The 9,899-nt window shown below is 47.6% G+C and overlaps 1 protein-coding gene across 1 annotated transcript; it reads right to left on the bottom strand.

The window, feature by feature from the left end:
• Positions 1-1,503: 1,503 nt before the first annotated feature.
• Positions 1,504-4,693, bottom strand: LOC123113691 (transcription factor UNE12). Its single transcript, XM_044534995.1, has 7 exons — positions 4,386-4,693; positions 4,181-4,276; positions 3,970-4,092; positions 3,299-3,364; positions 2,854-2,919; positions 2,695-2,769; positions 1,504-1,974 (listed from the first exon to the last, which is right to left on the bottom strand). The coding sequence occupies exons 1-7, from the start codon at positions 4,572-4,574 to the stop codon at positions 1,744-1,746; spliced, it is 846 nt and encodes a 281-aa protein (XP_044390930.1). The 5' UTR covers positions 4,575-4,693; the 3' UTR covers positions 1,504-1,743.
• Positions 4,694-9,899: the final 5,206 nt, after the last annotated feature.

Genomic DNA, 9,899 nt, shown 5'->3' with positions numbered 1-9,899 from the left:
CAGCAGGAACCAGATCTGAAAAGGGGAATGAAGAAAGAAAAAACACAGCCACGTTGGAATATACTCCTATGTTTATATACTTACGCTAAGGCAAGATCAACATTGAGCATCCGGTACCGCGAAATGATATATAGCATATCTTACGACGAAGTAAGACAAAACACGCATCACGTCGAATATGAGACTGACTGCCGGAAACACGAACAACATCTAGACTAGATGACCAGATGAATATATTGTGTAGTCAGCAACTGTGTCGATCGAACAGAAGTTCCATTCTTTCTTCAGTATATGACTGCAGAAAGATATGAACACATTATGGGTTCAGGAAGAGTCGGTACAAAGGACTGGGGTATATCATCACAGAGATAGTGTGATCAGGCCAACTGGAGCACAAGAATAACACAAGGAAGGGAAGCTGTTCTCTGCGAGCAAATGGCAGCACAACATACAACAATCCTGCCTACAGCTGCATGGAAATAACAATCTTTACTGACTGAAACCCAACATTTCAGCCAGGTAGAAACAGAAGCCCCAGGTAACAATATTTGAGCAGAATATGACTTTCGAAGTCCCAGTCCCTTTTCAGCAGAATGGGTTAGTTCCAGCTAAGCTGTTGCGCCGAACAATCCAACTTTTCGAAAAACAAAGATCCTGGGTAAGTTCCTTCGACGGGAAACCCGACAACCAGGTCTCTCTAAAAGATCTTTGCTACCAGCATGAAAAAGGCAAACCCGACTTTTCTCCAGCAAAGTGAGAAAGAAGCTTGGCCAGGCATTGATAAAGTCTGTGCATGGTCATCTCACAACCTATGAACTAGTAACACCACACGAGCACATATCAAGTCAGTGAGCTATTTACAGTGACTCGCAATGATGCAAGCAAACAAATCATTCGATCATCCAGGCTGTAGATTCCCACAAGCAGTCCACAATCTCAAGAAAACCTTGCGGTTACGGCAGTGAACAGTACAGCACAGCTGTTGCACACGCATCAGTCGGCAAAGCAGATCTGGGGAAGTAGGCCATTACAGAAAATAGATGATGGCTTTTATGGACTGATCATTAATAGAAGAGAAAACTTTATATGGAAGTTCTTATCTATAGCATGACTCGGTCGACGGAGATAGAAAAATGGTAGTGCATACAGATATCAGACCCACTAACGCACGCTCAGCCTCAGTTGACCAGAGCCTACGTCTCCACTTTGGAGAAATGGTGATGAGAAGGAACATCACCATCGGACACCGCCTCCCGTTTCATCTCGTGTTCAAATTTTGTCAACCGTTTTGCGCGGGCTGCAGACACACGCATACATCAATCAATCCCTTTTTGATTAGCCCAAACACCCACTACCGGAAAAGCAGCCCCCACCACAAAGTGTATGGCTGGTGCACTACAGACCCGAAAAGAAACAAAATGAGAGCAGGCCAAGACTCTTTTTGTAGCTCTCCGCATCACTCACACTCATAGGGGTATTGAAAGTTGTAGGAGCATGATCAGGTTATTGCTTACCATATCCTTGAAAATTAAAAGCACCTTTGAACAAAAGATGGAAAGGGGTAGTAGGTGACATCATATACCGTCGATACAACTTCCAGTGGAGAGGATCCTTTAGGTCTTTTCCTGCCTCCTTGTTGTTAGTGGATCAGAACCAGCAGTTTTTATCTTAACACTTTGATAACAGGTTCATGCATGCCTACTAGCAGCTGCGGGGATGGGTGTTGCAGCTGCTGTTACTATACTAGGCAGTGTTGTTGGGTTCAGGCTTCACCGGCTGGCCGTCCTGTGAATGTTGTGTGTCATAGATAGCCATGGCAAGAGAGACTGGCATCATGCAGAGAGCCTTGGATTGGAGAAATTGCATTGCGGCACCGATGTCCTCGTCCATCAGCTTCGCAACCTGTTTTTCTGTGCCATCCGTTGACCACTTTTCCCATATCTGCTGTTTGCTCCCACCATCGCTTGCTTCCCCCTAACGAAATTAATGCAAGATAAAAGTTCAACAACCGAAAGATATGGCAATTTAGAGATGGAAAGGGACTCCCAGACAGATTTATTCTTCAAGTCAAGGTACAACTGATCAAGGAAGAATGATGCACACTATGTTATAACCATCATGGAGCAAATACTGGGATGTGTCAGGTTCTCTAACGGGCCTCTGATAGCAATAAGTAAAGATGATTTTTAACAAGAAGGACGAACAGAGTGTGACATAAAAAAAGTCGATAATGGAAATAAGGTGCTGAATGGATTCTGCCTTCAGCACCACTGCCCAGAAAGAAGAAAGCAAGAAGATTAAAATAAAAAAGATGTTGATAGCCAATTTCTCAAGGAGTAAAGGAAGGGGAAACCTAAACTGTATATTGTACTTTTTATAGCAATGCTCAGTATAATAAACCATAACATAATGTACTTTGATTGGTATATTCATGGCACCACAGGTGATGCTTTCCCAACCAGCAGTACATCCAGCAACTTCCACCATGGAAAAGAAAGAAAATAAAAGAGAAGTAGGTGGAAGAAGCCAACAGAAAACATTTCAAGAATTACATGCAACGTATGGAACCAAATAAAAGATCAATCAGTACTACGGTTTTACTATAAGCCTACCTCAATTGAAATGCAGTAAAATAGAAGAAGGTAATAGCGCACAATGCTATATTAGTCCATAGTCAGTTTTTGGCAAGTTTACCTTAACTGAAAGTGGAATGTCAGAAACCAGCTGTGCAACAGCACCAGCACCACCCAATCTGCTCATGCTTAACACCTAACATCAGGGAATCAAGGTTCCATCAAACTAAAACCACAATGGTTATTGACAGTTCATATCCAACAGCATAGTGAACCTTACCTTTACTTGAAGCCTAAGGAACTTCACATAATCCAGGATCTCATCTAGCATAACTGCCCTATCTGTCTGCATGTAGTTCAAAAGGAGACTCAGAATTTCTTCTAGTTGTCATATTTGGATGTTACGTATTAAATACTATGTATGTGGCGATTGTGGTGCCTGTATTGTTCTTGAATTTATTTTATATGATTACCAGGATACTCACTAGATTATCTCAAAAGGAAGGCATATACAAAGCTTACGGAGCGTGATAGAAAATAATATCTTTTTGGAGCTGAAAAGTTATTGGTCAAAATAAAGAAGCACAAAGATAATATAATATTTTCAGCACATCATGACCCCAGACCACTTGCTGAAATTCTGTGAGGTCTCAATGGCAGGCATGTGAACTACAGAAGTCTTCACCCATATGATAACATCTACAAGTATAACTAAGAATGATTACCTTGTTTGTATTGGGGACCAATTCCTGTAGGGCCCTCATCCTTTCCGCTATCCTCTCTCTTCTTAGCTGCATTGGAACAAGTATGGTTCAGAATACTCCTGAATAAACACCTACCAGAATCATAAAATAGGCTTAAAAAAATACAGAGTGGGAGAATACAGCCTGACATACAAACACAGTCATACAACTGCTAGAGATATGGCGCATAATTAAGTTTAAAGAAGGCAGCCAACCTTAAAAACTAGCTAGTACTGTATAATTGTATAACATTCACTGAGTAATAGGATTGCAAAATGACACATGAGTAGTCAAAGGTAGCATGCAGACATCTAGCGTACTACAACCACATGGCAATACGTGACTTGGTCAGCCTTAGAGAAAACGCCAGATGCATCTGCCGAATGACTGCCCATCATTTGGCTAACGCCAAACCATTTTTAAAGCATGTGGTGACTTGTACAGCAAGTGAATTGATGCAATTGAATACAGGAACCCTGTCGCTTCGGTGTCAAGTTAGAGTTGATTGCTTGGTCACAGACTGACACTGTGCAAGCATGACCCCAGGCCTTTGATTTGGTAACAGCATGGGATGCACAGTAACGAGTAATGACCTAGGGTAGGCAGGGTTCGTAATCAACACAAGTTTTAACAGAATGAATGACTTCCATTACCCTCTCTGCGATGCTGTGGGGATCGGTCGCCTGACCGCGGCGCGCTCGCACCTTGGGCCTCGGCGCCGGCGGCTGCGGCCCTCCGGCCGGCCCGCCCTGCTTCGGCTGCTGCGCGTGGAACATCTGAAAATCGCCACCGGATATGACGCAGTTAGCACAAATTCTGAAAAATTATAGCTGAAACACGCACAATTTGTCTGCAGAAGCGTACCTGTGGGGGAGGGTGGCTGGGGCGAAGGTGCGGCGGCTGGAGGCCACCGCCGAACACCGGCGGGAAGAGGCCGGGGAGCTGCACGCCGTCCCGCTCCTGCAGAGGCAAGCGATAAGATAACCGACGGCACGCGCGTTTCTGTTGAGCGAGGGCCAGCGCAAAAGGCAGAGGAAAAAAAGGGGGGGAAAGCGGAGGGGGCGCTCACCGCGGGGTTGCCGGCGTCGTCGCCGATGCCCCCCCTGCTGCCGGAGGCGTCCGAGGCGGCGTCGAGGCTGAGGGCGAGGGAGAAGGGCTGGTCGCCGGAGGGGCGGCCGGCGGCGGAGAGGGAGTTGGTGAGGGAGAAGAACTGGTCGAGGAAGTCGTCCTCCGGGCCCTGCGGCGGCTGCCCCGCCATGCCCGGCCGCCGGCGGGTGGGCCAAGCCGGTGCTCCCTCGCCGTCGGCTGCCGGCTCGGGGGCCGTGCGTTGGTCTCCTCGGCGAGCGTGAGCCTGTGAAGTGGTGGGGATCGACGGGTGTTCGCTCGGCCTCCCTTTATTCACTCCGAGTCCTCCTAGGCATGTAGAGCAGGCTAGGCCATGGGCCTCGTGGGCCGACAGGTTGTGATTCGATATTCTGGGCCCAAAGTGGAAGCCCACATGGAGAGGGTAAGGCCTGCCCGCAGATCACGTAGCGGGTGGAGAGAGCCCGCCATGCTCTGGAGTGGTTTCGCTCCAAAAAAAAATGCTCTGGAGTGGTGCTCCTTTTCTCAAGCCTCAAAAAAGGAAATCTCTTGTTTCTCAAGAAAAAAATTTCTCTTTGTCTCAAATTTCTTTCTCTCAGACCATATACTTTTTTTTGCAAGATCAGACCATATACTTTTTTTGCGGGCAGTGCCTCTCAGACCATATACTACCATGCAAGGTGTTTATATGTACTAAAAAATGCAATGTGCTTAGGAAAGTGCTTGTACAAAAAATTTGGTTTTTTAAAAATCACTAGTGTTTATTTTTATAGCAAAGGCCCGGTGAACAATCTTCAAATCGTTCAAAAAAGAAAAGAAAAGCAAAGGTGCAGATAAATGCATGTACATGCTACTCCCCCCCCCTCCCCAAAAAAAACGCATGTACTCCCTCCGTAAACTAATATAAGAACGTTTAGAATGCTAAAAATAGTGATCTAAACGCTCTTATATTAGTTTACTGAGGGAGTACTATGCAAGTAAGCAACAATGCTTAAAAGAAAAAAAAAACAGTTCAATTTCACAAACACCTCTCTAAACGTCTTGCATTTTACATGACCTCATGCTCTTTTTATTTCACCAATAAGGCGAGCCCTCCTCCTTCAAAATAAAAGAGCTCCAACGCAACCTCACATGTGGTTTAGAGCAACTCTAGCAGACCCTGCATCCCGCCGCCCTGCAAAACGCGTTTGCGGTTCGCGCAAAACCGCTTTTGCGGGCCGGCTCGGGCTGGCACAGATACAGACCCCCAAACGGATCCGTAAAAAGGTATATTCGCGGAATATATCTTTTTACGGGTCGACTTTGCGGGGTCTGCTCTTTGCGCCCCGCATATCATCGGCCCGCAAATATCAAATCCAACATAACTCAACAATAAAAAATAAACTGAATTATTCAAATCAAACATAATACAATAATCATCCGCATTACAAATAATTATTCAAATCACCGTAGCAAACTTAAATAATGCAATACAAAACTTGTCATGAATACAAATACAAATGAATATAAAAATTAGTCACTGTCCAGCCCTTTATCAATGGTGCTCAATGAGATCCTCCTGAAGTTGAAAGTGTGTGTCTGCATTTTCAATCTCCTTGTATGTCTAAAGAAAAGCTCTAATGCGGTTAGGGTCTCTAGCTGGTTTGACACGGCTACCCGCATTGTCGTAAAAGAATTCTAAGTTCATTCCTCTCTTATCTTCAAGAATCATATTGTGCAGGATAACACATCATGTCATGATGTTTTTCAAGGTTTTCTTATCCCAAAAACGAGCAGGACCACGGACAATGGCAAACCTAGATTGCAAAACATCAAATGCTCTTTCAATGTCTTTTCGGGCTACCTCCTGCACCCTTGCAAATTCACATTGTTTTTTTGTTTTGGGTTCTTTGATGCTCTTGACAAATGTGCACCAAGGAGGGTATATACCATCTGCAAGATAGTACCCTTTTGTGTATTCATGCCCATTGATAGTGTAGTTGCAAGCAGGAGCATCACCACTAGCAAGCCTAGCAAACAAATGAGACCGTTGCAACACATTGATATCATTGAGAGTGCCCGACATACCAAAAAAGCAATGCAAATCCATAAATCCTCGGATGCTACGGCCTCTAGCACAATTATTGCATCACGAGACTTGCCACAATACATTCCTTGCCAAGCCTTGAGGCAATTTTTCCAATTCCAATGCATACAATCAATGCTACCTAGCATGCCAGGCCAACCTCTCCTCTCATTAGATGCCATCAATTTCTTTGTGTCATCTTCATTGGGTGCCCGAAGATACTCAGGACCAAAGACACGGACGATCACTTTTGCAAATCTACGCACAAACTTAATTATGGTATCTTCACCAATGCGAAGATACTCATCGGCATAGTCAGCCGGAACCCCATATGCAATCACCCGCATAGATGCGGAGATTTTTTGACACGCACTAAATCCCTTTAAGCCCGCGGCATTTCTTCTTTGAGTATAATACCGGCAATTTGCCTCGCAAACTTGAACAAGTTTCACAAAGAGGGATCGGCACATTCGGTACCTTCTCCGGAAGAGGTGCGGAGGATACGTAGGATTCTCCGCGAAATAGTCTTGCATCAACATCTCGTTCCCAAGATGGCGATTCCGAGGAATGCATAGACGCCCGACAGTTGATCCTCGCCTCCTCTTCCGGTGCTCGTCTTCATGCTCCTTCACGGCAAGCGCCATGACTAATGTTTGCTGCCGGAAGGTCGCAAGCATGGTCTCAACATCCGAGTCATCCGAATTGGACGAATCGGAGAGCAAGAACTTCTCGCACGGGGTCGACTCCATCTACACGCATGTCAGCGCGTCAATCAACTACACAGCTCGCAAAATTCACAAAAAAAGGACTAACTGGTGGCGGGTGATCCCAGGTGGCGACGACGGGGGCGGCGACGAGGGGCGGCTCTTCTCGTCGGATCCGGAGGGGGGGTGCAGCGGCTCGGCGCGGGAGGGTGTGGGGCGTCCCCGCGGTGCAATTCCGCCCGCAGATATGGCCGGAATCGCCGGCGGCGAGCGGGCGGAAGCAAAGGGCGGGCGGGCGGCGGCGGAAAGAGGGGGAAAGCGCGCGGGGCTGAAATGTCCCTTCGCCAACTGCTTCTCTCCGATGCAGGGCACCGCAGCTGCGAGGGGGAAACCCACGTTTTCCCAGCTTGGGGTCGGGATTTTGCCGCGCCCTCCAAATTTTTCTGCGGGTCGGGGCGGGATGCGGGGTCTGGTCGGGCAGGTTTTCCGGCCCGTACCCGCATTTTGGCGGTTATTTTGCGGGTCGGGGGCGGATGCAGGGTCTGCTAGAGTGGCTCTTACCCTTTCGCAACTGTTGTCGCCGTAGCACACCTTCAATGGACTAACCGCTCTAATGTGTACCAATGAGCATGTGATCACGCCCTCAAAGTAATAAAAAGTACTCCCTCCATCCCAAAATTCTTATCTTAAATTTGTCCAGATATGGATGTATTTAATACTAAAACGTGACTTGATACATATGTATTTAGACAAATATAAGACAAGAATTTTGGGGCGAAGGGCGTAGTTATAACTTTGGTTCGAGTAACAACAGTAACAACTTGTCAGCAGAACATGATGTCAAGAGGTTGAAGAAAATGATAACATCTTCCTCCCCAAGAAAAGTCTCCTTCCTCCTCCCATCGGCGCCGCCGTGGATCCGCCCCGCCTCCGATGGCCTTTGGCCTATGGAGGTGCGGAGGATCTCGGCCCCCGCCGGTGGGAAGGACCCCGTGTTGGAAATATGCCCTAGAGGCAATAATAAAATGGTTATTATTATATTTCTTTGTTCATGATAATTGTCTGTTATTCATGCTATAATTGTATTATCTGGAAATAGTAATACACGTGTGAATACATAGACCACAACATGTCCCTAGTGAGCCTCTAGTTGACTAGCTCGTTGATCAACAGATAGTCATGGTTTCCTGACTATGGACATTGGATGTCATTGATAACGGGATCACATCATTAGGAGAATGATGTGATGGACAAGACCCAATCCTAAGCATAGCTCAAAGATCGTGTAGTTCGTTTAGCTAGAGCTTTTCTAAATGTCAAGTATCATTTCCTTAGACCATGAGATTGTGCAACTCCCGGATACCGTAGGAGTGCTTTGGGTGTGCCAAACGTCACAACGTAACTGGGTGACTATAAAGGTGCACTACGGGTATCTCCGAAAGTGTCTGTTGGGTTGGCACGAATCGAGACTGGGATTTGTCACTCCGTATGACGGAGAGGTATCTCTGGGCCCACTCGGTAATGCATCATCATAATGAGCTCAATGTGACCAAGTGTCTGGTCACGGGATCATGCATTACGGTACGAGTAAAGTGACTTGCCGGTAACAAGATTAAACGAGGTACTGGGATAACGACGATCGAGTCTCGGGCAAGTAACGTACCGATTGACAAAGGGAATTGTATACGGGGTTGCTTGAATCCTCGACATCGTGGTTCATCCGATGAGATCATCGAGGAGCATGTGGGAGCCAACATGGGTATCCAGATCCCGCTGTTGGTTATTGACCGGAGAGGCGTCTCGGTCATGTCTGCATGTCTCCCGAACCCGTAGGGTCTACACACTTAAGGTTCGGTGACGCTAGGGTTGTAGAGATATGAGTATGCAGTAAACCGAAAGTTGTTCGGAGTCCCGGATGAGATCCCGGACGTCACGAGGAGTTCCGAAATGGTCCGTAGGTAAAGAATTATATATAGGAAGTCAGGTTTCGGCCATCGGGAAAGTTTCGGGGGTCACCGGTATTGTACTGGGACCACCGGAAGGGTCCCGGGGGTCCACCGGGTGGGGCCACCTATCCCGGAGGGCCCCATGGGCTGAAGTGGGAGGGGAACCAGCCCCTGGTGGGCTGGTGCGCCCCCCCTTGGGCCCCCCTGCGCCTAGGGTTGGAAACCCTAGGGGTGGGGGGCGCCTCCACTTGCCTTGGGGGGCAAGCCACCCCCTTGGCCGCCGCCCCCCTTGGAGATCCCATCTCCTAGGGCCGGCGCCCCCCTAGGGTCCCTATATAAAGAGGGGGGAGGGAGGGCAGCCGCACCCATGCTCTTGGCGCCTCCCTCTCCCCTTGCTACACCTCTCCCTCTCGCAGAAGCTTGGCGAAGCCCTGCCGAGATCGCTGCTGCATCCACCACCACGCCGTCGTGCTGCTGGATCTTCATCAACCTCTCCTTCCCCCTTGCTGGATCAAGAAGGAGGAGACGTCTTCCCAACCGTACGTGTGTTGAACGCGGAGGTGCCGTCCGTTCGGCGCTAGGATCTCCGGTGATTTGGATCACGACGAGTACGACTCCCTCAACCCCGTTCTCTTGAACGCTTCCGCTCGATCTACAAGGGTATGTAGATGCACTCCTCTCTCTCGTTGCTAGATGAACTCATAGATTGATCTTGGTGAAACCGTAGAATTTTTTTTATTTTCTGCAACGTTCCCCAACAGTGGTATCATGAGCTAGGTCTATGC

This window comes from Triticum aestivum, chromosome 5B (assembly GCF_018294505.1).
Source record: "Triticum aestivum cultivar Chinese Spring chromosome 5B, IWGSC CS RefSeq v2.1, whole genome shotgun sequence".
Lineage (NCBI taxonomy): Eukaryota > Viridiplantae > Streptophyta > Magnoliopsida > Poales > Poaceae > Triticum > Triticum aestivum.
The sequence above is the reverse complement of the archived record's forward strand: the minus strand, read 5'-3'. Positions and strand labels throughout refer to the sequence as shown.

Coding starts and splice junctions, on each gene's coding strand:
- LOC123113691 (XM_044534995.1), bottom strand. CDS start 4,574: ATGGCGGGGCAGCCGCCGCAGGGCCCGGAGGACGACTTCCTCGACCAG. Junction 4,277..4,385: donor ACGACGCCGGCAACCCCGCG/GTGAGCGCCCCC, acceptor TTGCCTCTGCAG/GAGCGGGACGGCGTGCAGCT. Junction 3,365..3,969: donor CCCACAGCATCGCAGAGAGG/GTAATGGAAGTC, acceptor GTTCCAATGCAG/CTAAGAAGAGAGAGGATAGC.